Below are 22678 nucleotides of genomic sequence, written 5' to 3' on the forward strand. Positions count from 1 at the left end.
CCACTCTGCCCCCAGTCTGTCTCTCTGCCACCGCCACCCCCACCCCTCCAGTCTCTGTCTCTCTCTCAGCAGCCCCCCCCCCCACCGCAGTCTCTGTCTCTCCCTCCTTCTCCCAGTTTCTCCCCGTCTCTTCTCTCTCCCTCCCCCCCACCCACCCCCGTCAGTCTCTCTCCACCACCCACCACTACCCCCCCCCCCCCACCCCCGCCAGTCTCTCCCACTCCCTCTTGCTTCCTAGTCTCTCTCTCACTCCCTCCCTCTCTCTATCTATCTATCTATGTCACCCCAGTTTCCCTCTCCCGCCCCCTCTCCCCCCTCCCCAGTCTCTCTCTCTCTCTCTCTCTCTTCCCCCCGCCCTCTCCCTCTCTCACCTCAGTCCCTCTCTCGCCTACACAGTCACTCTCTCCCCCCGCCAGTGACTCTCACTCCCTCCCTGCCCCGTCCCCCCAGTTTCTTTCCCTCTCCCTGCCTGCTCCCAATCTCTCTATCTCTCCCTTGTCTCACTCACTCTCCCCCTAGTCTCTCTCCCTCACCTCCAGTCTCTACCACTCCATCTCTCTCTCCCTCCCCCCCCCAATTTCTCTCTCTCTCTCCAACCCCACCCCCCCGTAACTCATTCTCTCGTTCCCCCAGTCACTCACTCTCTCTCTCTCCCCCAGTCACTCACTCTCTCTCTCCCTCCTCCTCCTCTCCCCCTAGTCTCCTCTCTCCCTCCCCACTTTCCTCTGTCCTCTCTCTACCTTCCCCTCTCACCCTAGTCTCTCTCTCTCTCTGCCTCTCACCCCAGTCACTCTCCCACTCTCTCTCACTCCCTCTAGTCTCTCTCCAGGCTCTCTCTCTCTCTCTCTCTCTCTCTCTCTCTTCCCCCACTGTCTCTCTCTGTGCCCCCAGTCTCCCTCTCTCTCTGCCCCCCAATTTCTCTCTCTCCATTCCTTTCACCCCCCAGTCTCTCTCTCTCTCTCTTTCTTTCTCTCTCCCCCACCTCAGCCTTGCTCTCTCCCCCCACCCCAGCCTTCCTCTCTCTCCCCCCACCTCCCTCTCTCTCCCTCTCTCTCCCCCCCTCCCCAAGCCTCCCTCTCTCCACTAACACCCCCAATCTCCCTCTCGGCCTCCTCCCTCCAGTCTTCCTCTCTGACACCCCCCCCCCAGTTTCTCTCTCTTTCTCCCTCCCAGTTTCTCTCTGTCCCTCCCTCTCTCCCCACCCCCGCCAATCTCTCTCTCTCTCTTTTTCCCCCAGTTTCCCTTTCTTCCCCCCCAGTCTCCCTCCTGAGTCTCTCTCTCTCTCTCTCTCTCAATCTGCTCCCTCTCTCTCTCTCTCTCTCTCTCCCTCCCTCTCTACTCCCAGTCTCTCTGGCTCACTCTCTCTCTCCCCCCCTTCTCCGACCCCCTAAGTCTCTTCACCTCCCTCCCAGTCCCAGTCTCTCTCCCTCCCTGCACCCGTTTCTCTCTCCCCCCCCCAGTCCCTCCCCCTCTTCCCCCAGTCCCTCCCTCGTTCTCCCCCCAGTCCCTCGCCAGAGTCTGTCTCTCACTCGCTCTCTCTTTGGCTCCCGTCTCCCTCTTTCTCCCTCCCTCCCTCTCCCCAGTCAGTCTCTCGCTCTCCCTCTCTCCCCCAAGTTCCCCCCCCTCTCTCTCTTTACCCCCCCCCTCAGTCTCTGCCTCTCTCCCAGCCCCCCGTCTATCGCTCACTCTCTTCCCCACATCCCCCCACGCCCCCCCCCACAGCCTCTCTCTCTTTCCCAGTCTCTCCATCTCCCTCCCCGTCTCTCCTATCTCCCTCCCAGTCCCTCTCCAGAGTCTCTCTCTCTCTCTCTCTCTCTCTCTCTCCCCCTGCTCACAGTCTCTCTTTCTCTCCGGTTCACACTCTCTCCCCCCCTCCATCTGCAAGTCTCTCCATTTCCCTTACAGTCCCACTCTCTCTCTCTCTCCCAGTTTCTCTATCTCCCCCACTCCCCGCCCAGTTTCTCTCTCTCTCTCTTTCTCCCTCCCAATCTCTCTTCCCCCCCCCCCACCCCAGTATCTCTCTCTCTCTCTCTCTCTCCCCCCCATTCCCTCTCTCACCCAGTCTCTCTCTCTCTCTCTCTCTCCCTCCCCTCCCCCAGACTCTCGCTCTGTCCCAGTGTCTCTCTCCTTCTCTAACCCCTCCCTCACCGCCCCCTTAACCTCTGATGTTTTCTCTCCCACAGAAGACCACGAAAATGTTTGTGTAGGTAATCACAGCAATATTCGAGGCAAAAGTCCTTAAGATAATCCAAAAGCTAGAAGCAGCTCCAGCGATTGTGAACTCCATGTGGTTCAGCCCCACTTCCAGCTTCCTCATACGTCGCAATGCACATGTGCGGACGAATCTAGCGGCCATGTGCCAAAAGGGGACGGTGTCCAATGTGTGCCTCCGCAGAAGGGCACTCAAAAAATAGTGCAAATAGTCACTGTTTATAAATACAAGCTTTTGTTATTTTCACTAGCTGCATGTATCTGCATCTCCTTTATTGGTGATTCCCTACCCCCGCATTTATATTAAAATATTTAAGCTTGTACTTCATTTCTTATTTGATCTTTCTGCTAATATTGTCAACAATTTCTGGTCACACCTGGAGTACTGTGTACAGTTTTGGTTTCCTTATTTAAGGAAGGATATACTTGCATTGGAGGCAGATCAGAGAAGGTTCACTCGGTTGATTCCTGAGATGAAGGGGTTGTCTTATGAAGATAGGTTGAGCAGGTTGGGCCTCTACTCATTGCAGTTCAGAAGAATGAGAAGTGATCTTATTGAAACATATAAGATAATAAGGGACTCGACAGGGTAGATGCAGAGAGGATAGTTCCACTCATGGTGGAATCTAGAACTTGAGCCCATAGTTTCAGAATAAGGGGTGACCCATTTAAAACTGAGATGAGGAGGAATTTCTTCACTGAAGGTTGTAAATCTGAGGCATTCTCTGCCCAAAGAGCTGTGGAGGCTGGGTCATTGAACATATTTAAGGCGAAGATAGGCAGATTTTTGAGCGATAAGGGAGTAAAGCATTATGGGGAGCAGGCAGGCAAGTGGAGCTGAGTCCATGATCAGATCAGTCATGATCTTATTAAATGGTGGAGCAGGCGGCCCACTCCTGCTCCTATTTCTTATGTTCTTATATCAATCCAGTCAGATTTTCACAGTTAACAGTGTGGCCTCTCAGGTAAGCAACCTACACATCTTCAAGACATAGCTTGGGTCTTGCTTGCAGGATCCCCAGATGGGACGATGGGAGTATAAACAATATTGATTATTGGGAATGGACTGTGTGTATCCATATGCTTGTTTAGAAAGCCACATGTCAGAGCCCATACAACTCCCATTGAAGTGGACTCTTATATCGTATCTTTACAAACAGAAGGACAGATATTCCAGGAAATTAGAGAAGACGCTGAAGATGTTACAAACTGCAAAGCTGTAAATTACAGGAAAATCTAATATTAATGTAGAGATTATGATTAAGACCCTCTGTCACTGATACCAGTTACAAAGTAAACATGCAGCATGTATTTGGAAATAGCAGAAACAGTCAGAGACAACTGATTGTGGAAGAGGGGGGAAAAAAATAAGCATTGTCACTTTCAAAGGTTTAGGAATGATCAGGGGGTGGCAAAGATACAAACCTCCATAATCGTAACATTTTCGTTTCTTGTATTGTTGTCCAATTCTGCAGCAACCAAACCCTGACAATTGAAAAAAAATGTTAAGTATTCACTTCTTTATAACTTGATTGTCTTCCTTTAACCTCAAGGATTCTTAGCCTTGTTACCTGCAGCTATTTGAAGGGTCGGAACTCTATATCTATCCTCAAAACCATCCTATCAACAGCCTATAGTCGAAACATTTTGGTGGTAGAACAATTCTGGTTACTCTTTATCTCAAGATACAATGCTATATGGGTAACAATGGCTGAAATCCAATTGTAATGGACATTGAATGCAGATATTGAAACCTAAGCCTTCTAGCAAGAACTGCAAGATCTATCAGGCCATGATAGTTACTTTGACTATGTTCCTTTCAATGTGCTTGATACTAAAGAACATCTGGAATACAGGAACAAACCAAGTTTTGAAACGTCAGTTCTGTCAACCACTTTCCGATCTTTTTTAGAGGAGTTTTGTTCTCAACTATATGGATTATGAAAACTGGTGAGTATTCGAGTGAAATGGTGGTCTAGCTGGACAAAATATCACTCAGCTATGATTATACATGTGTATTTTTCTCTCTTCCCCGAATTTGAACACAAAATGTTTTTTTCTCCCTCCCACCGCAGAAAAAAACTGAATGTGAAGGGTAAGATTCTGTGCTGTAAGATTCTCTTTTAGAATCATAGAATCTTACAGCACAGAAGCAGGCCATTCACTCCATGTGCCTCTGTCGGCTCCCCTGCTGTTTGCCCATAGCCTTACAAAATGTTTATTTTCTTCAAGCATAGATCAAATTCCCTTTTGAAAGTTATTATTGAATCCGCTTCCACCACCATCTCTGGCAATGCATTCCTAATCACAAGAACTCGCTGCGTAAGAAACACATCATCTCTCTTCTGGTTCTTTCATTAATGACCTTAAATCTTCTGACCCTCCTGATTCTGGAAAGTTTCTCCTTTTACAAAATGTTTGAACACTGAAGAATTGCAAGGTTTTCCTCCCAAGCTGGTTTCAGGCCTCCCTCAGTTAACTCTAATCAGCCATTTTATTTTTTTAAACTGGCCACCAAAGTAGAATTTTCCAGACTGACTCAACTTGGTTTGAAGAAAATTGCAAGCTGAAAGATTTTGTACTCTCTCTCTGTATCGACATAAGCATCCTCGATACCTTGATATTTCTGATGGATGGGACCAACCTCTCTAAAGAAAATGATTGGAGTAGGAGAAATGAAATGGCACTGACATGTACACCCATCTAGTCATAAAGACATTAATCTAATAAAAATAAATACTTGCAATTATATTGTGTTTAATCTCTCAAATGTCTCAAAATATTTCACCTTAAAATGAATTACTTCAACAATGGCCAGATCAAAATCCATAATTAAAGTCTCTAAACCCTATACTGTGTGTGGCATAATGAAGGTATGATCTCTTACCCAAAGATTTCCTTGGTATGAACGGATGGCCACCAAAATGGCCACAATCTCCCTACACACCACCACCAGATTCAGAAACCAGCTGTTATAAGAACATAAGAAATAGGAACAGGAGTAGGCCATTTGGCCCCTCGAGCCTGCTCCGCCATTCAATAAGATCATGGCTGATTGGATCATGGACTCAGCTCCACTTCCCTGCCCACTCCCCATAACTTTTTATTACCTTATCGCTCAAAAATCTGTCTATCTCCGCCTTAAATATATTCAATGGCCCAACCTCCACAGCTCTCTGGGATAGAAATTCCTTGGATTTACAACCCTCAGAGAAGAAATTCCTCCTCATCTCAGTTTTAAATGGGTGGCCCCTTATTCTGAGTTTATGTCCCCTAGTTTTAGTTTCCCCTATGAGTGGAAATATACTCTCTGCACCTTGTCGCGCCCCCACATTATCTTAAAAGTTTCAATAAGATCACCTCTCATTCTTCTGAACTCCAATGTTATCCTCAGGAGCTCCAATTATTTTCAAATGTTTTGTCTGGTTCAAGGAAGAGATAATCTTTTCACCTTGGGACTGCAATTTTGAATCTTGTGGTCAGTGCCTATAAGAGAGGTGGGCCTCTAGCTAATCTCTAACAATTAGAATGCTTTCCATCCTTCTACACACAAATAGTGGTAGAAGTTTGGAAAACTCTTCCACAGATGGCAATTAATGCTAGATTAATTGTTTTAAATCTGAGATTAATAGCTTTTTGTTAACTAAAGGCATTACGGGATATGGGGCAAAGGAAGGTATATGGAGTTAGGTCGCAGATCAGCCATGATCTCATTGAATGGCAGAACAGGCTCAAGGGACTAAATGGCCTACTCCTGTCCTATGTTCACTGTCGAGAGTACCAAGCGTTTTACTCATTTTAATTTTTAAAGAGTGCCTATTTTGAAAAATGTGACATTAAAAACGATGATTGAAATCAGTGGATGCGAGCTAGAACACTCCAATGGTTCAGCTGCTAAGTACACTGGCCAGTATAGAACTGAGCCAGAAGACTTTCCCAAATCCACTGCCCATTCTGTGCTGATTCACCTGTGGTGGAGGCAAGGCTGCTACAATAAGCTACTTGGCTGGGTTTGGGAGAAAGGGAAACAAAAGGTCAACTAGAATTTTCACCCCAATCACTATCCTATGACTCCTATCGGTCAGTGTGTAGGTGTTGGAAGAAAATTGGAAGGAGGGGAAAAAAGGGGCCTGCACATCAGGCAAGTTGTGAAACAATGTAGAGTATTCACTATCACACAAATCTCATTCCTGATGAGCAGCATCTTTTAGTAATTGCTCTCAGTGGCCATTGTATTCAACTCTTACCTATTACTTGCATTTCAATATCCCACACCTCTACTACCCAAATCATACACTTTTGAGTAAATATTCTGATAGATGATTTCACACTCACCCGAGTATCAGAGACTTCTCGGTTTCCAGCTAGAGATGCTTGCAGTGACTTGCGCTTACTTTTAATCTTCTCACGAAGATTACTAAAAAATGAATGAAATACAGTAAATATTAGATGCTGAGAGACTTTCCCTTGGCTGAAGTCTAGAACTAGAGGTCGATAAGAGGCCGGCCATTTAGGACAGAGATGAGGAGAAATTTCTTCACTCAGAGAGTTGTGACTCTTTGGAATTCTCTACCCTAGAGGGTTGTGGATGCTCAGTCAATGAGCATATTCAAGACTGAGGTCAATAGATTTTTGAGCACAAAGGGAATCAAAGGATATGGGGAATAGGACGGACAGTGGAGTTGATGTAGAAGTTCAGTCATGATCTTACTGAATGGCAGAGCAGGCTCGAGGGGCTGTATGACCTACTCCTGCTCCTACTTTTAAGTTCTTATGAGCTCATGTTGCTTCCTGTGAAATGCCAACTTATCCAAAGACTGAGCCAGGAACCACAGAGAGCCTGAATGCTGAAGAGTGGCAACAGAGGTTCCTGGGAGCAGTCCTCCAGACCAACGTTGGCCAATGTAAAAAAAATGAATGGGTGGGGTCATGACTCTCCACAAGCTCCACCAATGGTACTGCTCAATAACTATACTATAGTGTAACACAAGGGTATAATAATAGGACCACCTTGTGATTTGAACTTGATGTTGTGTCTTTCACATGTCCTCATGTGTATGTACGTCTTCTATCTTTCTGAAGCCAGATTGAAATACTTGGTGAGATGAGGCCAGGAACAAATCGTTAAGCTACTTTGAAGTATCACAACAAATTCCACTTACATAATGTAATCTCACTTAGCTTCTTGAGAAATAGGAAAATAATAATCAGCCACATTCCCTGGGCCTTTTGTAGACTTTCTTACTTGTTCTTGGCCTTTTTCTTTCTAGGCAACTTCTGACCACAAAAAGCTGGCCGTCTGTATTTTAGGCCAAGGATTGTATTTCAGTGTTTTGATTAAAAACCTGACTGAGACCCCCTTTTGCCTTTTCTCTCAGTTTTCCCCAGGCAGGGTGTGCTGCAATGCTGACTTTCTCCTTCTTCACTGATTTGCCAGTAAGCCTGTCAATAAAACTGGCTACTCTCCTTCCCTCTGGATGTGGGTTTAAAGAAAATATCTCCTCCTGTTCTAAATATAGCTAATGGGTTCAAGATGAAATAATTGGCCCTCATTGCATCAGTTTGGACTCAAATTGGACAAACACATTCAGTAAAATTGATATGAATAAATGTTTTTGCAACAAAATGTTAACAGTTACACTAGAAGCATTTAGCATGAAAATCACAACTATGTAACTTCTGCTTTTGTTAGATTTTCAAAGCAACATTCCACCTTGGTTCAACTAAAAAACTGCAAACAATATTTCTCAGAATGCAGCACTACTGGAAGCTGAACTATTGTTTACACACTTCGCAGTCTCTTAACACAAAGATCTTTAACAATAAAAAAAATAGCATAAAATATAGCCTAACCTATCCTTTATAACAATCAAGATCCAAAGTTCAAATAATATGATCACAAAATATTCTTGCCTCTCTTCCTTTTAAACTTTGTATCTGTTTGTCTAATTTAATTCATGTTCGCTGTGTAAAAGACTTGCATTTATATAGCGCCTTTCACAAGCACCTGACGACCCAAAGCGCTTTACAGCCAATTAAGTACTTTGGAGTGTAGTCACTGTTGTAATGTAGGAAACGCAGCAGCTATTTTGTACACAGCAAGCTCCCACAAACAGCAATGTGATAATGACCAGATAATCTGTTTTTTAAATGTCGTTGATTTGAGGGATTAATATTGGTCAGGACACCAGGGATAACTCCCCTGTTCTTCTTCGAAATAGTGCCATGGGATATTTTACATCCACCTCTCTGGTAGTCAGTAGACGGGGCCTCGGTTTAACGTCTCATCTGAAAGACGGCACCTTCAACAGTGCAGCACTCCCTCAGTACTGCACTGGAGTGTCAGCCTACATTTCTTTTGCTCAAGTCTTTGGAGTGGGACTTAAACCCACAACCTTGTGACTCAGAGATGAGGGTGCTACCACTGGGCCACCGGCTGACATATACACATAATAGTGTATATTTTAAGATATTCATCTGTCATATTATTCTTTGGTTTGAAAGAAGCACTGGATGAATGTTGTCTTTGTTAGCTAAGCTTAGGTAGGATGGTACTGAATGGATGAGCAATAAATTCAACTCAAAGGATGATTCATTGCACACCCCACTTACCATTACATTCTATATATGACCACAGACCAAAGCAATTTTATAGGAGAGATTTTCATTAATTCATCTTCTTTGAACTGAAAGAGTTATTTTTATGTAGTTCCATATAACTGATGTTGCCCTTTTTTGTATGGGAGGATTTTATGGCAGTTATGTTGTGTGGTCGCAATGTTACTGGGAGCAGTGGAAACAAAAATACAGCAGGAATAAAATTACATGTCTAAATAAGATAAGTGGGTATCTTTTATAAGTATATCCATGGTAAGTCCGCTGTTATCAAATGGAAAATATGAAACTCTTACACTGCACAACCATCAGCCCTCATTCTGGAAATGAGAACGAGGAAAAAAACAAGAGCTATTTCACTTACTCCGTGGAAGCCATTTGCTTCAGTCAATCCAGTTGATCAGGTGACTTTGATTTTCATAAGAGTCTTCATTTAGACACAAACCAAGTATAAATTAAGCCATCTCCTGTGTTCGATGTGCATATTGCAGTAAAGGTGATGTATTCCATTAAACTGCCTCTAACGCCTGCTAAAAACAGTTATACTGTAACTTAAATCACACATTCAGTATTAATATAATCAAATAAATAAATCCTTTACTGTAGAGGACTTTATTGAACATTAATACAAACCAAAAATACAGATTTATAAAAGTGTAACAGTTATTGCAAATATAATTTGCTGCTGGACTTTACCATTAATTAAGCTGCTCCTCTGCTCTTGAAGTTATGGAACTGCATTTGGCTTTAAAAATTAAAACCTTGCTGTCCCTAGCACAACATACGTATTAATACCTAAGCAATAACAAGTTAGTAAATTGCAACTGAGATTAAGCACATTGAAAAATTAGACCATTAGATTTTTAAAATCTAATTATAATTTAAGTAGTACATAGGTACTTGTTTTTAAATTCTCAAAATATTATTGTAAATATCACCCCAATATGATTTCTGACTCACTAAATGATTTTCAGCAAACAGAAGAATTTTTATTTTATAAAACACATGCCATCAAAGCAGAATGCCATGGTAGAGGATGGACAAGATTAAATAAGAGAAAAAGTATTATAAATTAATTCACTCTGAACAATAGACATATTAGACCCGAGCCATTGACTTCTTTTTACACTTCCTTCTCCAGTTTCTTTTTCTTTCTTTCCCTCCCTGGTCAATAGCTAATATTAACATGCCACCTCTCATCTATCCTCGCTCATATACTCTGTCCTTCAAAATCCTTATGCATAGAAGTCAACCTTCCTACTCTCCTGCTGCCGTCCCAAGCTTGACTCCCTTTTAGACAAGCCTGCAGCTTCCCTCTGTGCCTCTCTTGGCATTCTCTGAAGGGCCCACTGTGGCACTCGTTGCTGTCTCCTCACAGGCAGCAACCCCAACTGTCCCATCCTAATCTCTCACCGACCTTACCGCCCAGCTTGCCCTGGGAACACTAACCTTGCAAATTTCCTCCCCGTGCAACTCATTCCTCCAACCAATGATTGTGTATATTCTGGTAGTAGATCAGCCATCACAGATGTTCTCAAATTCTCCTTACAAAATGTCCGTTCACTTTCAAACAAGGCACTTGCCATCCATGACCTTATCATGGATGAATGCATTGACATCATGGCACTAACGGAAACTTGGCTGAAGGATAATGACACACTTCCTTTAATCGAAGCCTCCCCTCCCGGCTATACCTTCGACCACTTGCACCGCCCAGACCGTCGTGGTGGGAGTATAGCTCTTATCACTAAATCATACCTTGTTCCTCCGGCATACTCATCTTTGGAACATCTCGCCTTATTCCACACCTCTAACCTCTCATTCAAAATTTTCGTTCTCTAACGCCCACCCAAGCATGATAAAAACTTTAACACGAATATATCCTCATTGCTTTCCTCCCTCAGCATTTGCACCGAGCGACTTCTCATCCACAACGAGTTCAACCTCCATCTCAACTCATCTTGTTCTCTCTTCTCTGAATTCACTACCTTCCTGTCCTCCCTTAACCTCTCCCTCAATGTAAATTCCACACGGCCACCCCCTTGACCTTGCAATCTCTCGTGGCCTTGCTATTCCAACCGTATTAATTAAAGATAAAGCCATCTCCGACCATTTCCTTGTATCGCTCTCAACCCATATTCCCCTTCCCCAATCCAAACTTACTTCCTTCTGCATCCGCCCCTGGAAAAAACTCTCTCCAAATTCTATTACAACTGCACTTATCAACTCGAAACTGTCCAACCTTTGGCCCTGTTTTAACAATGACATTTCTTCAGCCACCGATCTGCTCAATCACACCCTCACTACCACCTTTGATATCCTAGTCGCTATTAAAATGATTACTCTCTCCCACCCTTACCATTCCCCTGGTACAGCCCTCATCTGCGCTCCCTCAAGTCAAAAAGACGTAGACTTGAACGGATGTGGCGGACAACTGGTTTAGCCATTCACTGCCAGATCTGGCTCGAACACATAAAACATTATCGGTTCCCATTCTTGTCTACAAAAACTGCTCACTATTCCAGGATCATTCTGTATTGCATAAATAACCCCAGGCTACTATTCTCTACTGCTAACTGTCTCCTTAAACCCCTCTCCCCTGTCTCCACCACATTCACCTCCAACAAGTGTGAGGAGCCCATGGACGTCTTTGTATCAAAGATTGAGACCATTCGATCAGCTGTCTCTGCAAATTCCCTTCCTTCACCCGGGCCATTCGACACTCCCACCTGCCCTAGCCCTAAATTCTCATATTTTTCGAGTTTCTCTTTGATCTCCCTTCTTAATTTCTGCAAGCTCAAATAATCCATGAGACCCACTTCCTGCTCCCTTGAACCTATTCCCACTAAATTGCTGAACACCCAACTTCCTTTTCTGGCTCCCATGTTCGCCGACATTGTTAATGGTTCTCTGTCCTCAGGTACTGTTCCCCTCTCCTTCAAATCCGTTGTCATAAGAACAGAAGAACATAAGAAATAGGAGCAGGAGTAGGCCATACGGCCCCTCGAGCCTGCTCTGCCATTTAATACGATCATGGCTGCTCCTTTCATGGACTCAGCTCCACTTCCTTGCCCGCTCCCCATAACCCCTTATTAGTTAAGAAACTGTCTACCTCTGACTTAAATTTATTCAATGACCCAGCTTCCACATTTCTCTGAGGCAGCGAATTCCACAGATTTACAACCCCGAGAACAAATTCTTCCTCATCTCAGTTTTAAATGGGCGGCCCTTTATTCTAAGATTATGCCCCCTAGTTCTAGTCTCCCCCAGCAGTGGAAACATCCTCTCTGCATCTACCTTGTCAAGCCCCCTCATAATCTTATACATTTCAATAAGATCACCTTTCATTCTTCTGAATTCCAATGAGTAGAGGCCCAACCTACTCAACCTTGCCTCATAAGTCAACCCCCTCATCCCCAGAATCAACCTAGTGAACCTTCTCTGAACTGTCTCCAAACTGTCTCCATATTTTCTTAAATATGGAAACCAAAACTGTATGCAGCATTGCAGATGTGGCCTCATCAATAATCTGTATAACTGTAGCAATACTTCCTTGCTTTGATACTCCATCCCCTTTGCAATAAAGGCAAAGATTCCATTGGCCTTCCTGATCATTTGCTGTACCTGCATACTAACTTTTTGTGTTTCATACACAAGTACCCCCAGGTCCTGCTGTACTGCAGCACTTTGCAATTTTTCGCCATTTAAATAATAACTTGCTCTTTGATTCTTTCTGCCAAAGTGCATAACCTCACACTTTCCAACATTATACTCCATCTGCCAAATTTTTGCCCACTCACTTAGCCTGTCTGTCCTTTTGCAGATTTTTTGTGTCCACCTCAAACATTGCTTTTCCTCCTCCATCTTTGTATTGACAGCAAACTTGGCTACATTACACTCGGTCCCTTCTTCCAAGTCATTAATATAGATTGTAAATCTATCTGATCCCTGCAGCATCCCACTAGTTACTGATTGCTAGCCCAAGAATGAATCATTTATCCCGACTCTCTGTTTTCTGTTAGTTAGCCAATCCTTATCCATGCTAAAATATATAAAAGGGGTCGGAGGGTCTAGTAAGGAGGAGGAACTGAGGGAAATCCTTATTAGTCGGGAAATTGTGTTGGGGAAATTGATGGGATTGAAGGCCGATAAATCCCCAGGGCCTGATGGACTGCATCCCAGAGTACTTAAGGAGGTGGCCTTGGAAATAGTGGATGCATTGACAGTCATTTTCCAACATTCCATTGACTCTGGATCAGTTCCTATGGAGTGGAGGGTAGCCAATGTAACCCCACTTTTTAAAAAAGGAGGGAGAGAGAAAACAGGGAATTACAGACCGGTCAGCCTGACATCGGTAGTGGGTAAAATGATGGAATCAATTATTAAGGATGTCATAGCAGTGCATTTGGAAAGAGGTAATATGATAGGTCCAAGTCAGCATGGATTTGTGAAAGGGAAATCATGCTTGACAAATCTTCTGGAATTTTTTGAGGATGTTTCCAGTAGAGTGGACAAGGGAGAACCAGTTGATGTGGTATATTTGGACTTTCAGAAGGCTTTCGACAAGGTCCCACACAAGATATTAATGTGCAAAGTTAAAGCACATGGGATTGGGGGTAGTGTGCTGACATGGATTGAGAACTGGTTGTCAGACAGGAAGCAATGAGTAGGAGTAAATGGGGACTTTTCAGAATGGCAGGCAGTGACTAGTGGGGTACCGCAAGGTTCTGTGCTGGGGCCCCAGCTGTTTACACTGTACATTAATGATTTAGACGAGGGGATTAAATGTAGTATCTCCAAATTTGCAGATGACACTAAGTTGGGTGGCAGTGGGAGCTGCAAGGAGGATTCTATGAGGCTGCAGAGCGACTTGGATAGGTTAGGTGAGTGGGCAAATGCATGGCAGATGAAGTATAATGTGGATAAATGTGAGGTTATCCACTTTGGTGGTAAAAACAGAGAGACAGACTATTATCTGAATGGTGACAGATTAGGAAAAGGGCAGGTGCAAAGAGACCTGGGTGTCATGGTACATCAGTCATTGAAGGTTGGCATGCAGGTACAGCAGGCGGTTAAGAAAGCAAATGGCATGTTGGCCTTCATAGCGAGGGGATTTGAGTACAAGGGCAGGGAGGTGTTGCTACAATTGTACAGGGCCTTGGTGAGGCCACACCTGGAGTATTGTGTACAGTTTTGGTCTCCTAACCTGAGGAAGGACATTCTTGCTATTGAGGGAGTGCAGCGAAGGTTCACCAGACTGATTCCCGAGATGGCGGGACTGACCTATCAAGAAAGACTGGATCAACTGGGCTTGTATTCACTGGAGTTCAGAAGAATGAGAGGGGACCTCATAGAAACGTTTAAAATTCTGACGGGGTTAGATGCAGGAAGAATGTTCCCAATGTTGGGGAAGTCCAGAACCAGGGGACACAGTCTAAGGATAAGGGGGAAGCCATTTAGGACCGAGATGAGGAGAAACTTCTTCACCCAGAGAGTGGTGAACCTGTGGAATTCTCTACCACAGAAAGTTGTTGAGGCCAATTCACTAAATATATTCAAAAAGGAGTTAGATGAAGTCCTTACTACTAGGGGAATCAAGGGGTATGGTGAGAAAGCAGGAATGGGGTACTGAAGTTGCATGTTCAGCCATGAACTCATTGAATGGCGGTGCAGGCTAGAAGGGCCGAATGGCCTACTCCTGCACCTATTTTCTATGTTTCTATGTTTCTATTACCCCAACCCCATGAACTTTTATCTTGTGCTGTAATCTTTTATGTGGCACCTTGTCAAATGCCTTCTGGAAGTCCAAATATACCACATCCACTGGTTCCCCTCTATCCACCCTGCTCATTACATCCTCAAAGAATTCCAACAAATTTGTGAAACATGACTTCCCTTTCATAAATTCATGCTGACCTCTGCCTGACTGAATGATGTTTTTCCAAATGTCCTGCAACTGCTTCTTTAATAATGGACTCCAACATTTTCCCAACCACAGATGTTAGGCTAACTGGTCTAAAAGGAGGCTTTTTGTCTGTCTCCTTTTTTAAATAGGGGTGTTACATTTGCAGTTTTCCAATCTGCTGGGACCTCCCCAGAATCCAGGGAATTTTGGTAAATTACAACCAATGCATCCACTATCCCTGCCGCTACTTCTCTAAAGACCCCAGGATTCAAGCCATCAGGTCCAGGGGATTTATCTTCCTTTAGTCCCATTATCTTACTGAGCACCACCTCCTTAGTGATTGTGATTGTGTTACGTTCCTCCCCCCCATAGCCCCTTGACGATCCACTGTTGGGATATTGTTAGTGTCCTCTACCATAAAGACTGATACAAAATATTTGTTCAGAGTTTCTGCCATCTCCATGTTCCCCATTACTAATTCCCCTGTCTCATCCTCTAAGGGACCAACATTTACTTTAGCCACACTTTTCCTTTTTATATACCTATAGAAACTCTTGCTATCTGTTTTTGTATTTTGGAATAGTTTACTTTCATAGTCTATCTTCCATTTCTTAATCATTTTTTGAGTCATTCTTTGTTGGCTTTTAAAAGCTTCCCAATCTTCTGTCCTCCCACTAGTTTTGGCCACTTTGTATGCCCTTGTTTTTAAGTATATACCGTCCTTTATTTCTTTAGTTAGCCACGAATGGCTATCTTTTCTTTTACACCTTTCCTCCTCACTGGAATATCTTTTTCTTGAGAGTTGTGAAATATCTCCTTAAATGTACGCCACTATTCATCAACCATCGTACACTTTAATCTATTTTCCCAGTCAACTTTAGCCAACTCAGCCCTCATACCTTTGTAGTCTCCTTTATTTAAGCTTAGTACGCTGGTTTGAGATCCAACTTTCTCACTCTCCGTCTGAATTTGAAATTCAACCATGATCACTCATTCCAAGAGGAACCTTTACTAGGAGATTGTTTATTAATCCTGTCTCATTACACAGGACCAGATCTAAGATAGCCTGCCCCCTGGTTGGTTCCGTTACATACTGCTCAAGGAACCTGTCCCTTATGCACTCTATGAACTCTTCCTCAAGGCTACCCAGACCATAGAAACAAAAAATAGGTGCAGGAATAGGCCATTTGGCCCTTCGAGCCTGCACCACCATTCAATATGATCATGGCTGATCATGCAACTTCAGTACCCCTTTGCTGCTTTCTCTCCATACCCCTTGATCCCTTTAGCTGTAAGGGCCACATCTAACTCCCTTTTCAATATACCTAACGAACTGGTCTCAACAACTTTCTGTGGTAGAGAATTCCACAGGTTCACAATTCTCTGAGTGAAGAAGTTTCTCCTCATCTCGGTCCTAACTGGCTTACCCCTTATCCTTAGACTGTGAGCCCTGGTTCTGGACTTCCCCAACATCGGGAACATTCTTCCTGCATGTAACCTGTCCAACCCCGTCAGAATTTTATATGTTTCTATGAGATCACCTCTCATTCTTCTAAACTCCAGTGAATATAAGCCTAGCCGATCCAGTCTTTCTTCACGTCAGTCCTGCCCTCTCGGGAATCAGTCTGGTGAACTCCGCTGCACTCCCTCAATAGCAAGAACCTTCCTCAGATTAGGAGACCAAAACTGTACACAATATTCAAGGTGTGGCCTCACCAAGACTCTGTACAACTGCAGTAAGACCTCCCTGACCAATTTGATTTGTCCAATCAATGTGGAGGTTAAAATCACCCATGATTAATGCTGTTCCCTTTTTACAAGCCCCCAGTATTTCCTGGTTTACACTCCGACCAACAGAGTTGCTACAATTAGGGGGCCTATAGACTATGCCCACCAGTGACTTTTTCCCCTTATTATTTCTTATCTCCACCCAAACTGTTTCAACATCCTGATCATTTGAGCCAATATCATTTCTCACTAGTGCAGTGATTCCCTCCTTTATCAAAGAGCTACCCCAGCTCCTTTTCCTTTCTGACTGTCCTTCCGGATTGTCAATACCCCTGAATATTTAGTTCCCAGTTCTGGTCATCTTGCAACCATGTCTCTTTAATGCCTATCAGATCATACCAATTTGTTTCTATTTGTTCTGTCAACTCATCTATTTAGTTACAAATGCTACGTGCATTTAGACAAAGAGCTTTTAAATTTGTTTTATTACTCTTTTTTTCTGCTTGTTTCCTCTCTCCTTCAAACTCACTTTTTTTATTTTTGCTTTCTAATTCCAGCTTTACTTCCCTCCCTACTGAATCTATTTTCAGGTTCCCATCCCCCTGCCAAGCTAGTTTAAACCCTCCCCATCAGCACTAGCAAACCCTCACCCCACCCCACCCATGAAAATATTGGTCCCTGCTCTGTTGAGGTGCAACCCGTCCAGCTTGTATAGGTCTCACCTCCCCCAGAAGCGGTCCTAATGCCTCAGGAAACTAAAGCCCTCCCATAAGAACTAGGAACAGGAGTAGGCCATACGGCCCTTCGAGCCTGCTCCGCCATTCAATAAAAACATGCCCGCTTGCACCATCTCTCCTGCCATGCATTCATCTGCTCTAACCTCCTGTTTCTGTACTTGTTAGCTCATGGCACCGGGAGTAATCTGGAGATTACTACCTTTGAGGTCCAGCTTTTTAATTTCTCTCCTAGCTCCCTAAACTTTGCCATCACCCCTCTCCTCAAAAAAACAACCCTTGACCCCACTTTGCTTGCTAGCTATCGCCCCATCTCCAACCTCCCTTTCCTGTCCAAAGTACTTGAACATGTTGTTGCCTCCCAAATCCGTGATCAACTTTCCATGAATTAAATGTTTGAATCCCTTCAATCTGGCTTTCGCCCTGCCACAGTACCAAAACTGCTCTCATCAAAGTCACAAATGACATCCTTTGTGACTGTGACAAAGGTAAACTATCCCTCCTCGTCCTTCTGGACCTGTCTGCAGCCGCTGACACAGTTGACCACTCCATCCTCCTCTAACGCCTCTCCACCAATGGCCAGCTAGGTGGGACTGCACTCGCCTGGGTCCATTCTGATCTATCTAATCAGAGCCAGAAAATCTCCAGCAATGGCTTCTCTTCCCACTCCCGTATCATTACCTATGATGTCTCCGAAAGATCTGTCCTTAGTCCCCTCTTATTTTTCATCTAGATGCTGCCGCTTGGTGATATCATCCAAAAACACAGAGTCAGTTTCCACATGTACGCAGATGACACCCAGCTCAACCTCTCCACCACTTCTGTCGACCCCGGCTTGTTATCTAAATTGTCAGATTGCTTGTCTGACATCCAGTACTGGATGAGCAGAAATTTTTTCCAATGAAATATTGGGAAGACTGAAGCCAATATCTTTGGTCCCCGCCACAAACTGCGTTTCCTAACCACTGACTCCATCCCTCTCCCTAGCATCAATCTGAAGGTGAACAAGACTGTTTGCAACCTAGGTGTCATATTTGACCCCGAAATGAGTTTCCAGCCACATAACCGCGGCATAACTAAAACCGCCTTTTTCCACCTCCGTAACATTGCCCGCCTCCGCCCCTGCCTCAGTTTTTTTGCTGCTGAAACCCTCATTCATGCCTTTGTTACCTCTAGACTTGACTACTCCAACTCACTCCTGGCTGGTCTTCCACATTCCACACTTGAAGTCATCCAAAACTCAACAGCCCATGTACTAACCTGCACCAAGTCAAGATCACCCATCACCCCTGACCTACACTGGCTCAATTAAACGACGCCCCAATTTCAAAATTCTCATCCTTGTTTACAAATCACTCCATGGACATGCCCCTCCCTGAATCTTTTTCAGCCTCACAATCCCACAAGATGTATGTGCTCCTCAAATTCTGGTCTCTTGAACATCCCTCGTTATAACTGCTCAACCATCGGTGGATGTGCCTTCAGCTGCCTGGGTCCTAAGCTCTGGAACTTGCTCCCTAAACCTCTACTTCTCTTTCCTCCTTTAAGACGCTCGTTAAAACCTACCTCTTTAAACAAACTTTTGATCATCTGCCTTAATTTATTCTGTGGCTGAAAGTAAATACGTTAACTAACTTGGACAATGAACATACCACATCTACCATATTGGAATAGGGAGCACAAGTACAACATTTATAAGCCTCTAGCAATGCTGGAGATAAGAGAACAAAAACGATTCCCACCATCACACAATAGTGGACATATGGAATAGATCCCGAAGAACACTTCTGATTGAAGGGTCAGTTGGCACTTTTAAAATAAAGCTGGACTGATATCTGCCGAGAAGGAGGAATTTTGAAAACCAGCCCAGGGTGGAGAGGTGGTCACTGGATTTTAGTTAATGTACTTACATTGTACAGATTTCTGATTTAGTTTCTCCCACAATAATATCGCCCTGAATCTCTACCTGTCGCCGGCTGTGTCCAGGAAACCACTCGCTGAGTAACCACCATTCAACCTAATCTGGGCGCATCGGGGGAGGGGAGCCCGGGAGGTTACCCCGGGGAGAGGGAAGGGAGCCCGGGCGGGAGCGGAGGTTGCCCCGAGGAGAGGGAAGGGAGCCCAGGCGGGAGCAGAGGTTGCCCCGAGGAGAGGGAAGGGAGCCCGGGCGGGAGCGGAGGTTGCCCCGGGGAGAGGGAAGGTTGCCCGGGAAGCTGTTGGCGAATTCCTACGTCAATCACTCGGGAATGTTTGGTTGACTGTCTTTGCTACGGTGGCCTGGCTGGGGAAGAAGGAAATCGCAACTTCACCGACCTGTTTGCCAAATCCGTACAGGAAGAGACATCCTCTTGAGCCACTTTAAAAAGTTCTGTTGTTCCTGAGCTTTTATTGCCGTATTTGAACGGGTTTCTGCTTATTTGCGGTCATGTTTGGAGATCTCCAACACTATCGCTCTCCACAAACAAAATCATGACATGCTGGGCAAGTCAGGAATGCCCACCATTGCTTTTCATTTGGTTATTTGTGTTAATTCCTCCAGACTAACGTATTGTAAATGTATGAAATGGGCCCACATTAAAATAACTTAATGATGTGTCAATTGAATTATTGAAAAAGAACTGGACCGATATCAAATCATACATCAGGGAGTCCATTCGGAACAACCTAACACTCCGCCATTTCTGCATCTAGTTGTTTCTTAAATGATTCCAGTGTTTTTGTCTCCAGCACCCTGCTCAAAAGTTCATTCCAAATGTCGACCACTTTGCATAAAAAAGAATCTCCTGATATCGATCCTAAAGTTATATTTTACTAACTTGAACCTGTGCCTCTTGTCCGACTCCAGTTGTTTATTTTAAAGTCATATTCCCTGATTAACCTTTTCCATACTTTTTATTACCTTATATATTCGATTACCTCTCAGGCGCCTCTATTTTAGGCTGAAAAGATCAAAAGTCTCTAGTCTTTCCTCATAACTCAGGCCTTTGACAGAGGGAGCAGCCTCAAGGCTCTTCTCTACGCGGCCTTCATTGGTTACATCTCCATTGTTGCTTAGCAACTAAAACTTAGAGCAGTATTCAAGGTGTGGTCTGATCAGAGTCCTCTACAGTTTGATCACAATTTTCTTTGAATTATATTCTACTGTTTTGGCTGTGTAGCTCAACATTCTGTTGACTTTGTTGATTTCTGCTCTGCATAGGTGGGATATGTTGAGCTTTAAATTTACCAAGACTCCTAGGTCTTTTTCAGTTTCAATCTTAGCTATTGTAATATCATTTAGTGAGTGTGTGTGTTGCCTATTTATCCTTCCAACATGCAGTACTTTGACCTAGCCTGAATTAAATTTCATCGACCATTGTTTATCCCACTCGTATATTTCAAGTTTAACTCATTCTGTAAGACTTCCTTCCATTCCACTGCCTCTCCTAGTTTGGTATAATCTGCAAATTCGATCAGTTTACATTAAGAATAGGATTTAATGTTATAGGGTTAAGTGTAGACACAGGTGAATAAATACCTCCCTGCGCATACATATCAATGATCTGCTTTTTACACAGAAAATCAGTGTTGCAGAAGCAGTGTCTGCTTGTCCATGTTTGCGAATGAAAGTCTTTTCAAACCTCTTGCGCTACTTCAAAGGCTACCCCACGAGTCCCCGCGGCTCAATGCCAATGCATTTACATTGCCATGCCATGTACTCAATGGACTCGGTTGAAGTTATGGTCTATTGAAAAACATACTTAGGACATTTTTTACAGTTGTATCCCTCTGGATACTAAGTATCTCTGAACAGAAACAGCCCCTTCTCCGCTGGATACGAAGTAGCTCTGATTTCTGATTTCCAAAGTACTTGTATGTTTAGTTGTCACCTGACTTTTATGTTAAGATAATCCTTATAATTTCTCTGCTTCTCACGACTACTGCCAAATTTGAAAAGCCCAATGACTTTAAAACCAAGTAATAATAACTTTTATTTATATAACGTAGTAAAACGTCCCAAGGCACTTCACAACAGTCTTAGATATTGACAAGGGAGGGAAAGAGAGAAAAAGCGGAAGAAGGAAGTGTAAAAAGGGGTAAAAGGCTCGGGTATGAAGAGGCAGCCAAAATGCGAAAAAAAACTAAAAAAAAATGTAAATTACATTATAAATAATACAATAAGGAGTATACAATAGTAAAATCAAGAAAATAAAGATTCATAATTAAACAAAATTATATAATATATACAATAATTATACATTAAGTAGGACTGTCAACATTTTGATTTATTTATAATAAACCACAAATACTGGTTTCACGGGCCAGAATTCCTGGGGCATCGCTCCAATGCCAGAAATATGGCAGGGCAGGACTTCTGCTCACTAATCTGCCCCAGTCCTCACCCCAGACCAAATCCTGAAGTTAGGATCATAAATAAACAGCCTTGTTTTCATGATTAACCTGTCAAACAGTACCTCAGAAAAAGTCAAGAGGTTCCTTCTTTACATTGTTTCAATGTTTCAAAATTGTGCAACACTATATCCCTTTCCTAGTTACCATTAAAGAAACGCAGTGACTATTTGTCCCAACTCGCGCTTCGGCACGCGTCTGCGCAGAAGCGAGTTAGGACAGTCTGCGACTCCGCCCCCCCCCCCCCCCCCCCCCCAACGCAATTGACACGAACCGGGCCCGAACACCAAGGCCGGCGGGCAGCGAGAGCAGGCGGGCGACTGGGGAGGGGGATGGAAGAGAGAGAGAGAGAGAGAGCAAGAGAGCCTGGTTGGGGTGGGAGAAGGGCCTGTCTGAGAGGGGGGTGGTGGGATGGGAGGAGGACCTGGTTGGGGGGTTGGGGGGGGGGGGGGCAAAGGAGCCTGGTTGGAGGTAGAGAGGGAACTCAGGGAAGACATCACGTTCTTCCAACCCCCTTTACACCCACACCCGACATCGTTGGAGTGGATGAACGCCAGAAGTCGACACTGACACTTCATACTCAATAAACCTGTTAACAATCCGCACATAATGCCCCAGCTACGGCGGGGGGGTGCGTAAGGTCATGCATTTGCGTGGGGGAAGGATGCACTTGCGCTGGAGTACGGAGGGACTTCGGCTGTGGGAGGCAGCACTTGTGCTGGGGTAAGGGACTTCGGTTGGGGGAAGGATGCACTTGTGCTGGAGTGCGGAGGGACTTCGGCTGTGGGAGGCAGCACTTGTGCTGGGGTAAGGGACTTCGGTTGGGGGAAGGATGCACTTGCGCTGGGGTAAGGAGGGACTTCAGCTGTGGGAGGCAGCACATGCTGGGGTAAGGGACTTTGGCTGGGGGAGGGATGCACTTGCGCTGGGTAAGGAGGGACTTCGGCTCGGGGAGGGATGTGTCCTTTCTGACTTCTGAAGTCCAAATGGATCATGTTACAATGTGCAAAGTTAGGCTGGGCGGTTCTATTTACACATTCCAGAGTGTAATACTGTGGCATTGCAGCCATTGCTGTTTACAACAATAAAGAGAACA

At 44.3% G+C, this 22678-nt stretch overlaps 1 protein-coding gene across 1 annotated transcript in view; it reads right to left on the reverse strand.

Moving 5' to 3' along the window:
* Window positions 1-19413, reverse strand: part of cc2d2a (coiled-coil and C2 domain containing 2A) — a 221278-nt gene extending 201865 nt beyond the window's left edge. The window contains exons 1-4 of the mRNA XM_070861305.1: window positions 19104-19413; window positions 9191-9353; window positions 6547-6628; window positions 3637-3696 (exon numbers count right to left, since the gene is read on the reverse strand). Of these exons, the coding sequence (XP_070717406.1) occupies window positions 3637-3696; window positions 6547-6628; window positions 9191-9204 (156 nt within the window). The 5' untranslated portion in view covers window positions 9205-9353; window positions 19104-19413. The remainder of the gene's footprint in view (window positions 1-3636; window positions 3697-6546; window positions 6629-9190; window positions 9354-19103) is intronic.
* Window positions 19414-22678: the final 3265 nt, after the last annotated feature.

Source organism: Pristiophorus japonicus, chromosome 2 (genome assembly GCF_044704955.1).
Source record: "Pristiophorus japonicus isolate sPriJap1 chromosome 2, sPriJap1.hap1, whole genome shotgun sequence".
NCBI classification, from domain to species: domain Eukaryota; kingdom Metazoa; phylum Chordata; class Chondrichthyes; family Pristiophoridae; genus Pristiophorus; species Pristiophorus japonicus.